At 38.1% G+C, this 13927-nt stretch overlaps 1 protein-coding gene across 7 annotated transcripts in view; it reads right to left on the bottom strand.

Moving 5' to 3' along the window:
* ccdc18 (coiled-coil domain containing 18) overlaps positions 1-13927 on the bottom strand; it is a 124454-nt gene that overhangs the window by 21134 nt on the left and 89393 nt on the right. For all 7 annotated transcript variants that reach the window (XM_059983902.1, XM_059983905.1, XM_059983903.1 and 4 more), the window contains 4 exons: positions 8716-8815; positions 4961-5077; positions 1819-1962; positions 317-520 (listed from right to left, as the gene is read on the bottom strand). In XM_059983902.1, the coding sequence (XP_059839885.1) occupies positions 317-520; positions 1819-1962; positions 4961-5077; positions 8716-8815 (565 nt within the window). The remainder of the gene's footprint in view (positions 1-316; positions 521-1818; positions 1963-4960; positions 5078-8715; positions 8816-13927) is intronic.

The following is a 13927-nucleotide window of genomic DNA, read 5'->3' as shown; positions in this document are numbered from 1 at the left end:
CCTCCAAGCCCTACAACAAGGTTGTGACCTCTTGGAGGAGATTCATCTTATAGGTTAAAAGGACGGTATAATATCGTGGGACAAAGGGCTTGTACTGTGCTGTTTCTAAAGGTTTTTTTTCCTAGTATCACAACAGGGATTTTCATGCCAAGACATAAGCACAGTTTAGATAAAGCCTTTTATATTGTCCCTGTAACCTAAATTCCTAAGTTGGTCTGCAAAACAATCTTTAGCAAAAAACTGTTTTCTTCTAGTTATTACAACACAAGGTTATCTTTTATTTCATTGCCTCAAATTGACTACTTTTCATAGTTACCTTTTCATGAGATCGTTGAATAGCTTGATCCAACTCAAGAGTTAAGCGGTCTGCTTCCTTTTGTATCTGTGCCAGCCGTTGTCGAGCCTCCTTCAATTCCAAATGACAGTGTTGCATTTGCTGATGAGCTAAGCGCACTTTTTGACTTTCACCCAATACTTCCTGCCGTTGCTTTATGATGCACTGCTCCTTACTTGTCAGAATCTGAGAGTAAAATAAGACAAGTAGTAGAAAGACTCAAAATTTTAAGGTGTAGCTAGGACAATGCTTATATCTTTTTACAGTGTATACTCCATATTTGTGGAGATTTTCTACGTTTAGTGTTCGGTGTTATTTAGTTAGCACAAGGTCAACAGAAAATATGGAAATGCCATGTTTTTGGTACTGGAGTAATATAGTTATGGTTCGTTATACAACTAAATCAGATTAATTGTTCTTCCTGCTGAACTAAAGGAGATATCAAAACATCTCCTTGATTATTCTAACATTCTCTTGGTCTCTCAGCCCTATAATCCCATACATTCCATTACTGGTGTTTGTAAGTAAGTGTCTTCCTTGGTCCACTATTCTGTGAATCCACTGGGGAAGTCAGAGGCCTGCAGCCTGCGAGTCCACGAATCTAATGGAGGCTGGCGGGCAGGAGGTATCCTGTCCTGGGGTTGGACGACTCTGTGTGAGAAGGTGGGTGGGTGGAAGGAAAGGGGCTTGTTTTATTGTTGTTATTTTGTTGATTTTGTTCTTCTGAACATTGTGGATATGCTATGTTTGCGCCAGAATGTGTGCCGACACTGGTGAGCTGCCCCTAGCACATCCTTAGGTTATGGTGGTTGTTAATACAAATAACACATTTCACTGTTAATGTGATAAATAAATGATTCTGAATCATTGCCCAATTTTCCTAATCACTACTGACTTCCAATTCTCTAATGCCTATTACTACAGTGAATTAGTGTAATTCATTGCCACCAATGCTGGTGGAAGCCAAGTCATTAAGTATATTTAAAGCAGAGGTTGATCAGTTCTCTATTAGTGAGGATATTAAAATTTAAGGGAGAAGATAGGAGAATAGGTTTGAGAGGGATAATAACTCAGCTATGATGGAATGGCAGAGCAGACTCGATGGGCCAAGGTGCCATTATGCCATTTAGAAACTTATGTTCCTATGTCAAGGTTTCAATTCTCAATTCAATTTGTTCCTCCTAATCCACCATCTTTCTTCCCTACCCTTCAAACTCTTAATTCCCCTGCTATTAGCGTCTTATGAAGCTTACCATCCTTTCCTTCAGGCCATCAGTGGTAAATGTGTTTCTGCCATTTTAGCTCATCTCTTTGATACTTAATTTCTAAATCTTAATTAAATCTTCAGTCATCTTCAACCCCTTTAAAGCCAATAGTTTAACCAAATATATTTTGTCACCTTTCACAATTTTAAAATACCTTGGTATTAAAAATTAAAGATCCTACAGGTTTGTATTGCTTAAGGATTACTTGGATACTTTTACCTGCTTGAATTCCTCAATCTGTAAATGTTTTACTTCAACTTCACTTTTCAGATGATTAATTTGCTGTTCCTTCTGTAGTAGTTCAAAGTCTTTCTCACAGAGCTGTTCTTGTGTTGACTGTAGCTTTTCATCCAAAGTTCCCACCTGTCCACAGAAAATTACATTAAATTGTCTCAGACTTGGGAAGCAATTTGGATTGATAAACAGTTGGTGATGGAACGGGGTAGAGGGAGAGATAGAGAAAAAAATATTCAGAATAAGAGAATAGACATATTTACTGTCCGGCTGTATACCATAAAACAGCAAATGTGATATTAGTACGTCTTCAACCAATAGATAAATAAAGGAGGGAATAAATGTTTATCCTTGTCTATTCAAATAAAATTATAGCTACTCTAGATAAGCTCAGAGATATCTGCATTCATCTAATTGTGCTCTGCTGATTATCTCTGAAGAGAATGATTTCAATTGCGCTGATTTGATCAATTGTTCCATCTACCTCAAACCCCACCTCTAATGTTCATATTGACTCTGATTTCAGTAAGGTGCAGTCACTGCTGACATGGAAACATGTAGTAATCCTCTCCAAACTATCTTGTCTTCACTTAAAATATCCTCAGCCACTCAGATCTTGTAATGTCTTACCAAGACTCTTGGGCTCACTCCTGGGCACCCTGGATATGATAACTATAGAAAACATTCTCCAGAATTCAATTGAAAAAAAACAGACAGACTGTTATATTAATGAACTGTTAACTTATGCTAGCAAATGTGGTACATTAAGAAACATTGGATTCTTTTTCATTTTTATATAAAGATCATTTACATTCCAAATACTGAAACATGACCATCAGCTATCATGAAAGTAACTGGTAAGGAATCAAATATCATTTGTTCTCTAGAACTTTGGGCAGTGGTCCAACTTCTCTGGATCCAGAAGACTGTTCACTAGTGAAGACTGCCTTGATAACAAGCACTAAGGGCCTGACAAGCAGCAAGGCCTCAAACAGTAAGACTACTTGACTTAAGTAGGTCAGAATCAACCCTGTCTTTGAAGTTTCATGTCAAGTAATGCTCATGTCTCAATATTTATTTGGAATATAATTGTTCATTGTGCAAAAAAAAAAAACAGCAATGCTCCTACCAGGCTTAGCTACTGTATCTGTCAAAATAGTCACGGCTTTGAATATTGACAGTCACAATAGAGAGATTCAAAAATATTAAAAGTGAAATATGTCTCAATATTTTTTCTTAAAAAACTAAGGTCACTTAAACACACTTCAATGATGTAATACTATGAACCAAACAGAAATCTTACTTTTAAATAAGTAACTTTTCTCCCCACCAGCATTATGATATACATCAAGAGGTCACATGTGCTGCACCAGGTCTATCCTAGCACAGGATCAAAAAACAATCTTCATTGCAAATGCTGGGGATTTCAGTCAGCCTTTGGCCTCCTATTAAACTTGATGCAACTTGACCAGTAAGTTGTCAACTTTTGCAAGAGTACACAAATCTTGAAACTCAACAGCACTTAAGTTGAGAAATCTAATTTCATGTTGACCTGCCAACAATAGTCCAGGAAAGTAAGATTGCTAGAAACAATCATCTTCCCATCAATGTTCAAAGATGCCTTAACTTTATGGTAAGCTTCGACTTCTTATTTCCATGGTGATGAAGCTAAAGTGGAATACGGTGGATTCGAGTTAATTGTGGCAGCTGCTCATTTGGGGTAACCCTTAAAGAACAAAAATTGACGAAGACAATAGCCGGGATTCCCTTCATTCCTTTGGGACACTATGCCACTTCATTGGGACAGGCGACTGTTGCCGAAAAGTTTCTAACTTGCGTCAGTCGTGTGAACTATGTGACTGTTAAAGACACAGCACCGTACTTAGAGCAAACAGTTTTTATTTAACGTCAGTTGTGTGCTTCGTGTTCAGAAAGCAGTGAATTCTGTTACTGATATTTGGTGAAAAATAAGCAGAAAGAGAATTTAGAATCGTTTTACTCACTGCGGTTTCAAGCATTCAGGCTTGGAGATCCCAGAAATGGCTAGGAGTGGAAATGAAATGAATTCACTTCTTCAACAACTTCAATGAAATTTGAAGGTATCTACAGTAATCTTGAATGTTGCAATGAAAATAAGGAATTGGACAATGCAATCTTCGAAAGCATTATATGAAGACAGTCCATTATCTGTACTAAGTGTCAGCTAATTTTGTTAATTTACAGTCAAGGAAAAGAATACAGCAGCATGTTGGTTGTCCGTCATAATCGACGATGTCAGTGAAAGCTGGGCAGCTGAGCTTTTAAAGTGGAAAAGCCATTGCATTGAACAGTTCCACTCTCTCGACCTCAGAAGTTCAGGTCCAGTGGTCGTCATACACTTGAGTCTTCCTTGGTTGCAATGGATGACCATGACATCTTCTGTGCCTTATCATGCCCTTCACTCTCCACGAAGCGTTGCAGAACCAGCTTCTAGCCATGGATCTCACTGTTGATCTCAACTGCCCAGTTTGCTGGAGCTGCCTCCATATGTCAGGACAGGCATATCCCTATTTCACCAGGGTACGAGGCCCATCGGGTAATATCACCTAGTTTTGTCTGCCTGTCGAAGCGATGTATCAGGATCTGGCCACTGTTGCATGCAAACAGCTACCTAGAGCCACAGGGTAAGAGCTGAGTGGCAGGTGGGGACCAAATGTGAGAGAGCTACCTCAGAACTGATATGACAAGTCCCTTCACCAGAGGTACTACCTCTCCCTGGATATTCTGTACACTGGTTGAATTCCTCTGTTGATAACTATTAGGATCTAATAAGCAGTTTTATAGTACAGTAGTAGCATTGGTAGTGTTCTAATTTGTTCTGTATTTCATTTGAATACATAATTTGTTACTCATTTAAATGGTAATTTAGAATTTTTTTTAAATACCTTTTTAACTATTTTTGTGAAACTTTGGCTAAGTGAGCAGCTGCTTAATTGGGTCTAAATGTACTGGTCCCAATGTAATGTATCCCAATTAACCGGAAACCACTGAATCTAATATACTACTTTTCTAGGTCAGTCAGATTATTTGGTTTAACTCTGAAGACAACGTTGAGGTTTTTTATGTTTAAGAAGGAGGCATATCAAACCTGTTTATTCCGTTCCTTAATGCTCAATTCTGCTTTCTCTAAAGAAGCTTGTAAATGAATAATCTTCTGTTCCATCTCAGTTTTGTGTTCTTGAACATTCATATCCAATTTTGTAAGCTGTGGAGTAAGTAATATCGCAAGATAAACCAATATTAAATTCCACAATTTTATTTTTTATTTTAATCTAAAAAGTTTTCTATAGCAAAATGAAATTGCAAATCAGAACTGAAACTTCAAAAAAGCATATTGAATATGGATCAATTAATTGCACATTGTATAATCCTTGCCTAAATGAAATAATACAGTGAATGTTTTCTTTTTAAGAGCTGATAACCTGTTTATTATTCTGGAAAAGAAAATTAGAAACATTTTTAATTTAATAGCTTCTAAAAATTTGATAATTTAGCGATCACCTAAATGAGTGACAATTCATTTGAATTATTCAGCACCATGCCTATATAAAAATGTACCAAAAAATTGCAATCCAAAACAAAAACAATGTTGGAAGCTTTCAACAGGTCAATAAATGTCAGTGGAGATAAAATACTCAATGCTTTGGGCTATAGATTCCTCATCAGTACTATAACAACAAGAAAACAAACTGTTTTATGCATTAAGTGGGAGGGGTGAAGAGGAAATGTCATGTAAGGGTACTAACAGATATTTTCCAGACAACATAAATATTTTCGGTATGAGCAACTAGATACAAAGAAAAAGAAATAAAGAATCCTGCTGGTTAGGCACATGAAATAAAAGAAAAACAGTGGAAGTACTGAACAGGTCAGGCTGCACTTGTGGATTGACTCCAGCTGCCTCCTTTGCAAGATTCATACAGGCAGCTCAATCTTGGTAGATCAATTGTTTCAGCCTACCCTTGTAGAACTTGAGAGTTTTCAGTTTCATGGTTCTAATTAACAGTTCTTCACAACAGACTTCCAATTCCTTCATATCTTCACCCTACAAGAGGACGCTCAGTGGCTCTTCCATTTCTTCCTTAAGCAGAGATCAAGGTATTCTTCCTCTACCACCATTCACCTATGGCACTGCTTCTTAATGATGTCTTGGACACTACGGAGACTGGTACCCACCATAGAGCTGACTAATTTTACAAGTTTCTGCAACTTATTTCAATCTTCTGCAATACCAGACGGTGGTGCAGCCAGTCAGAATGCTCTCCATGGTCCATTTGTCTTAGAGTGTTTTAGTTGACAAACCAAATCTCCTCAAACTCCTTATAAAATATAGCTGCTGTCTTGCCTTCTTTATAGCTGCATCAATAAGTTGTGTCCAAGTTAGGTCCTCAGAGATACAGAAACCCAGGAACTTGAAATTGCTTGCTCTCTCCACTTCTGATCCCTCTGTGAAGATTGGTGTGTGTTCCCTTGTCTTACCCTTCCTGAATTCCACAATCGGCTCTTTGGTCTTGCTGACATTGAGTTCAAAGTTGTTGCTGACACCACTCAACTAACTGGTATATCTCACTCCTGTATACCCTTTTGTCACTCTCTGAAATTCTGCCAACAATTGTATCATCAGCAAATTTATTGATGCTGTTTGAACTATGCCTAGCCACACAGTCATGAATGTAAGAGAGAGTAGAGCAGAGGGCTAAGCACACAGCCCTGTAGAGCAGCAGTGTTAATTGTCAGTGAGGTGGAGATGTTACTTCCAATCCACAGAGATAGTGGTCTTTTGGTTAGGAAGTTGAGGATCCAGTTGCAGAGGGAGGTAAAGAGGCCTAGCTTCTGAGGCTTTTTGTTCAGGACTGCAGGAATACCAGGGTTAAATGCTGAACTATGGTCAATAAACAGCATTCTGACATAGGTATTTAAATTCTCCAGGTGATCTAAGGTTGTGTGTAGAGCTGTTGAGATTGCATCTGCTATAAACCTATTGTGGCAATATCAGTTTTGCTTTTTGCATTTGTAAAGAATTGAAAAATTCCATTACCTTTGCTATTTAATTTCCGTTTAGCCCTCAATGTGTTACATGGTCCATATGTAATTCCTCCCTTTTCTAAAAATCTCTACCTCAAATTTCCATCTTAAGGCTGCTGATTACCACTGCATCTTCTTGCACCTTTCTTCATACAGGGACTCTATTTTTCCAGTTTCCCTGTTGTATCCGCTCTGATGACAAGACTTTTCACACCCGTGCTTCTAATTGTTTTTTTTCTTTCTCTTTAACCGTGGCATTCCTTCTTTATAGTTGATAAGGCCCTCAAATAATACTCCTTTATTTTCCACACCTCTGCATTCACTCCCTTTCATTCCAGCAAGACAGACAGTATTTCCCACACCCTCGCTTTCCATTCCACTAGCTTCCAACCTCAATGAATCACCATCCATAGTTTCTGCCACCTCAGACACATCTTCAACTCTACTCCCTTCCCCTTTCAGTATTTTCAGAAGTCTGTTCCACTGCAATTCCTTAATCCATTCTTCCATCTCCACCAAATGTCCCTCCTTTACATTTTCCCATGGAAGTACAGGTTTACAAGACCTGCCCTTTCAGCTCTCCCATCATCCAGGGATCCAATCAGTCCTTCTGCGTGATGCAGCAATTCAAAGTACATACATGTCACAATATACAATCCTGAGATTCATTTTCTTGTGGGCATATACAGTAAATCCAAGAACCATAATAGAATCAATGAAAGCCAGCACCCAAAAGGGCGGACCAACAACCCATGTGCGAAATATAACTAACTGTGCAAATATAAAAGAAAAAAATAATAATAATATTTAAACAAGAAATATCAATAACATGAGATGAATAGTCTTTGAAAGTGAGTTCATAGGCGGTAGGAACAGTTCAGTGATGGGGCAAGTAAACTTCAGTGAAGTTGTCCCCACTAGTTCAAGAGCCTGATGGTTGAGGGATACTTCTTCTAATTTAGAGCAATGCATTCTGTCACGATACAGTATGTCATGATATATATGACGCTGGAGCCTTACGCTGGAGAACGTAGAAGGCTGTGTATATTGAAGAAATTGGTACTTAGTATTCAATTTAACAATTCCAAGTAACTAGTTTTGTTTTCCCCACAGAGGCAGCTGTACATTTTGTGTTTTAATTTGCTTCATTTGTCTTTGCTCTCCAAAATAATTATCTTGATCATTTTTGTATATTGTACTATAGACATTTTCTCTGCACAGCACACACCCCAGAATCCCCTACCACTTCTCTGCAACTCAAAATACATTTGCTTTCTTACTTTTCCAGTTCTGATGGCAAGTCCTTGACCAAAATATCAGCCCTCTTTTCTCCCACTTATGCTTCCTGAACTGCTGAATGCATCCAACAGTTTCTTTGTGTCCATAATATAAACCTTGTTAAATATTAATCCTTAGTCCTTCAATGCAAACATAATTGGCTCAATTTAAATCTGATAACTACAAAAAATGTAGACCATCTCATTTTTCAGACTAGTCATCCTACTTCTCAAATAGCACACCTCAATACTTCATAATGCTACAATGATCTCAACATATCAATCTGAATTTCCCCATTCATTTCTAAGTACTGCTCTACAAAAATAATCAACTGACTACTGAAATACTCCTCACAATAATTAAAGAAACTATTTTATATACAGTTTAAATGATTGATCACTTGACTCATATCAACAAAAAAATTGGGCAAAAAATGATGAATGCAGTGAATAAAACATATTAATAATTGAAACTAAAATAACTTTAGGAAATTACTCAGCATCATCCATTGCATAAAATTTAATTTGCCTCATGAATTACCAGAGCCGCTCTTTGCTGAAGCTCCCATTGCCTGTCTTTAAGTGCTTGGTCCATATCAATGATGTTTGCATCTTTCTCTTGCAATTCACTTTTGCATTGTCTATGAAATGAAATTAAAAAAATCAGCAAAGCTCAAGAAGGACCCAAAACAACTAAGGCAGTCTTCCTTACAATATCTCAAAAACACCTCTCAATAAAAGATTGGCTTTATTTGTCACATGAACATTTAAACAGCAAAATGTATTGCTTGCGTTGGGGATGTATTGGAGAAACTCACAAGTGTCACCGCTCTTTCACAACAACATCACATGCCCACAACTTACTAATGGTAGTGCAGTGGTTAGTGTGATGCTATTACAGCTCAGGGCATTTAATGTTCAATTCCAGCGCTGCCACTATTGGAATTGGTGAGTGCATGCACTTCCTGTGGGTGTTCTGATTTCCGCCCTCAGTCCAAAGATGTAGTGGTTAGTAGATTAATTGGTCATTGTAAATTGTCCTGCGATTAGGCAAGGTGGGTTGCTGGGCGGTGTGGTTCCTTGGGCTGGAAGGGCCTGCTCAGTGCAGTATCTCAAAATAAATAAAAAAATAAAACAAATTCGGAATGCGCGAGGAAACAAAAGCACCTGGAGGGAACCTAAACAGTCACAGAGAGAATATATAAAATCTTTCCAGAGAGCAGCAGGAATGAACCTCAATATTACAGTTAGTGTGCTGTAAAGCCTTGCGTTAACTGCTACACAATGCCCGCTCAGGATGTTAATGTGGTGCACTTTATGAAAGAATACATTGGCTGGAATCCTGAATCAAAAGGGAATGCTGGTAGTAATGAGATCAGGCAGCATCTTTGTAGAGGGAATAAACTGATGATCCTACCAGCAAACTCTGACACAAATGGAAAAGGCCAATTACCACCATTTTGCTGCATTTCTAACCTCCCCATCTGACTGTGGGAGTGGGGTCCTCAAAGGAATCCCCAAGGTTAGCAAATTGACTTCCCGAATTCTCCTTTACTGCAACCTGGTCCTCCACTTGCAACCCAAGTCTTTCTTCCAGATTTCCATTAGGGTCCCAGGAAATGTCTGAACGTGTCCTTACTGTTAGCTTGCAGCTCCAGAACAAACAACATAGCCAGTGGGATGATTGTGGCACCATCTGTGGAGAGGAGGTACTACTTGCAAAAATGGCTGTACATATCATCAGCAGTCTATCTGCTAATAAAGGAGCCTCCTGATCATGCAGGCAGCTTTCCTTTGGCACAGACTATAGAATTAAGCCTGAAGGGTATGAGTAACTCCTTAAATCATATAGTTGCAGTGACTGAAGTGTCACAAAACCATAATTTATTGGAATGGCTATGATTTTCCAAAGCAGGGTCTAACTTAATTTCAGCTGACAACAATCAAAATATGAGCTGCATGATGAGAAATATCAATCTGAGTACATTCTGTATCTCAGACATTTGCCGTGTGCTGGTATGTCAACTATGGATTTCTCACACAATAGCCACATTTGAGAGTTACACAGTTACATCAATTTTCAATCACTTTGCATGTTAAAATGGAATACAATTTTACATGACAATATTCTGAATTTGTGCGAGATAATTCAAAAGACAGAATTGGGCCTGCAGAAAAATAATTAATTCTCATAATAAAAACTTTGACATCATTATTTGCTAAACTTAAAGAACCATTTCCCCCCCCCCCCCCGGAATGATTCTTTCCAGCTGTTCTGTATATAATCCAAAGCTGTCTCATAATACTTGCCACATGAGCTGTGTCACAAGTTATCAGAAAACATTGGAATACTGATGGAGATCAGGAGTAGAAACTAATCCTCATTTCAGTCTATGAAAATAAATGCCCAATAATGTGACAGTAAAAGTACAGCATATATATCAAGATAAAACCATTCTTTGAAGTCAGGACAATGTTTAAATTTTATGGTTGGTGCAAACAGCAGTTTCTACTCCAGCTATATTTCCAAGTGTTCTATTCTGCAGACATATGGAAAAAATTAGTTTTCTGATGTGCTATGCCAATTGTTGCAGGATCTGGTATATTTAATATGGTTTGAAAATTCAGTATGATTTTTTTCAAGTCAGTTAATCTTAGAAACATATCTAAATTAAATCCATGTGCGCAACACAAAAAGCTATTCGTAAAGGATGGAAATTCTTTTAACCCTTACACAACAAATTGTGATAAATAATTAACTAATACAGTTTGTCTACACACTATTTGCTGACAACTACTTAATCCAGCCATACTTTTAATGGTATAATTACCATATTTTCAGTAGGCTATGGAAAATTATAAACATTTGAGATTCTATAGTTGCTGGAAACCCAGAGTAACACACACACACACAACACAAACAATGCTGAAGGAACTCAGCAGGTCAGGCAGCATGTATGTAAAGGAATAAAGAGTTGACATTTTGGGCCGAGAGCCTTCATCAGGACTGGAAAGCAAAGGGGAAGAATCCAGAATAAGAAGGTGAGGAGGTGGGAAGCAGAATAAGCGAGAACGTGATAGGAAAAATAGGTGGATGGGAGAAAGGACTATGAATTGTGATGTTGGGACGTGATAGGTGGAAAGGTAAAGATGAAAGATGAAGAAATCTGATAGGAGAGGATTATTAATCTAACTTTAGTTGACAAGTATATAATGAACAGAGTGCACAATTTCTATGAAGGTAAACAAGGCATCAGATTTTTTGCAAAATATTTTCCTGTTTATTGAAACACCTCGTCATGATGGTTTCTTTCATTGCCTGGCTTGCCTTTTTGAAAGCATTTGTTCATAGCATATAGAGAAATAGTTGTTCAAGGATGAAGCATTTTGTTGCTCTATATCAGGGTTTCTCAACCAGAGTTCCATGAGGGGTCGCTAGGGTTCTCACAAGAGATCGATTAAAAAAAAATTGTTTTTGGAACTTCTCAGGATGCTAGCACTGGCAGTGGTGGGCAGTGACTGAGCAGACCCACTAGCAATCTCAGTCCGGTATGAGAGGGCGCAGTTGAACCATGTTTATTTGGTTGAGTCCAGTCTCAGTTTTTGATGCAAGACAGGGGAGGCTGTTGATAATTGATGAGTGCTGTATTGCACCGGGGGGGGGAACAGCAGGATGATGGTGAGCACTACATTGCATACAGGGGAGGATGGTAGACTGATGGTGAGTGCTGTATTGCACGGAGGGGAGGATGGTAGGCTGTTGAGGAGCATGAAGTGCATTTTTCAAGCATTGAATCAATTCGCCCAACTTCGGCTGTGACATCAGCCTCTCCATCCCAAATTACCTCCCCCCAACTTCTCCTTACATGTCACCAACTGAGTTATGTGAGTGAACAAACACCCAATTTAGTAGAAAATTGGAGGGAAATTTTCATTCTAAAGTCGATCCAGTGTGGCGATTTTTGAGGAGGAGGTGAGAGACGGAAGAGGAGGATTCTTTGCCTAGGTTAATAATAAAGAATTACAATCTTCTGAGTCATTTCACTGCACTAGTGCAACAACGGACACAAAAAAGTCTGCCTTTACAATGAAAGCTACTTATCAATGGTTTTCCATGGACTGGTGATCCACGTTGTCCTGGTCTGTGGCAAACAACTTATAAAAGTAGCAGTGGCTCCAGCAAAACTGAAAAGATACTTAACTACAAATCACAACCATATGGCACATAAAAGTGGTGATTATCTTAAACTATTGAAATCTTAAAGCAAACAGATTAAAGCTTTTGAAAATAAAATCACAGTTAGTAAAAGGGTTCGGGAAGCAAGTTAATTAGTAGTTTTAAGACCAGTTCACTTGAAAATGTTTTTTAAAACTTGTGTGAAAACTTGGACAAAGCATACCAATCTCCTGCTATAGACAGATATCTGGTGGCTTAGCATAAGGAAGAGTTCTCAACAAAGTGTTTGAGCTGAGAGGTGAATTTCAGGAGCACTTTCAAGAAAATAGTAGGCTTTGCTAAGTGCTTTGAAGATGAAGAATGGCTGCAGAAACTAGCCTGCTTAACATTTTTCATCATATGAACCAGATGAAGAAGTCTCTGCAAGGCCCTGGAGAAAATGTTTTGAGTTCAAGTGACAAGATTCTTGGATTTAAAAGGAAACTAAACCTTTGGAAAAAATCATGCTACAAAAGGAAACCTTGAACTGCTGCTTAGGCTTGAGAGAGAGGAAGGATATCAGAAGTCTCGAGTCTTAGTGAAAACCACCTGGAAGAACTGCAAAGCAAGGTTGAACAGTATTTTTCCTCCCTTTCAACATAAGCATAAGACTAGGTGAGGGACCCTTCCTATAAATCTACTGTTCATTCTGAGAACTTGACATTGAAAGAAGAGGAAGAACTTTGTGACTAGTACTCTGACCATGCACTCAAGACTCTGGACAAGTTCTGGATTTCTGCAAAAGAAGAGCATCCTGCCATTCATAGGAAAGTCATGAACATTTTGTTGCAGTTTTCAACTTCTTACATATGTGAGCAAGCTTTTTCTTGTTTAACAAGCATCAAGAGCAAGGATAGAAATTGTCTCATTTCAGTTGAAGGTGAAATCCGTGTATGCTTGTCTCAAGTTCGACCTGGAATTGAGAAATTTATTATATTTGCCTTATGAGTTTTTAAAAATTAATGGAAGGAAAGAAAGAGATTAATTTCAAGAAAGATAAGCTAAGTTTAACTACCTATTTATTTTCCAAGAAAGGTTGGCTAAAAATTCATTCTCTACCCAAAAGAGCATTGACAATTAGTTTTGGATTATTATATCTACAACTTACTGATCACACTAATGTTCAATGGAGCTAAAGATATAATTTTTATGTAGACCTAAGAATTCCTTGAGTCATAAAAATTATTTCAAGGGCTCCTCCAGGGCAAAAAGGTTGAGAAGGACTGCTCTACGTAATCAACGAGCGAACACTGCACTGTGCAAAGGGGAACTCTGTGGGATCATTTTTTTCTTCTCCCCTTACTTTCACTTGAGAAGGTCATATGTCCAACTACATGCCAGAAAGTAAATAGGCTTATGGTAATCAACATCAAGCCATTCCACAAAATGTTTCTGGATCATTTTCACCTCTATTTACTGTGCAATTTCAGTCAGGCCTTTTGAAATTGCTTCCTTATCCAAATTGTCATCTGTGTAAGGTGAGTGGAGGAAGATTAGTGTCAGAGATATGATTTTTACACAGAGAGTGGAATGCACT

Source organism: Hypanus sabinus, chromosome 11 (assembly GCF_030144855.1).
Source record: "Hypanus sabinus isolate sHypSab1 chromosome 11, sHypSab1.hap1, whole genome shotgun sequence".
Classification (NCBI taxonomy): Eukaryota; Metazoa; Chordata; class Chondrichthyes; order Myliobatiformes; family Dasyatidae; genus Hypanus; species Hypanus sabinus.
The sequence above is the reverse complement of the archived record's forward strand: the minus strand, read 5'-3'. Positions and strand labels throughout refer to the sequence as shown.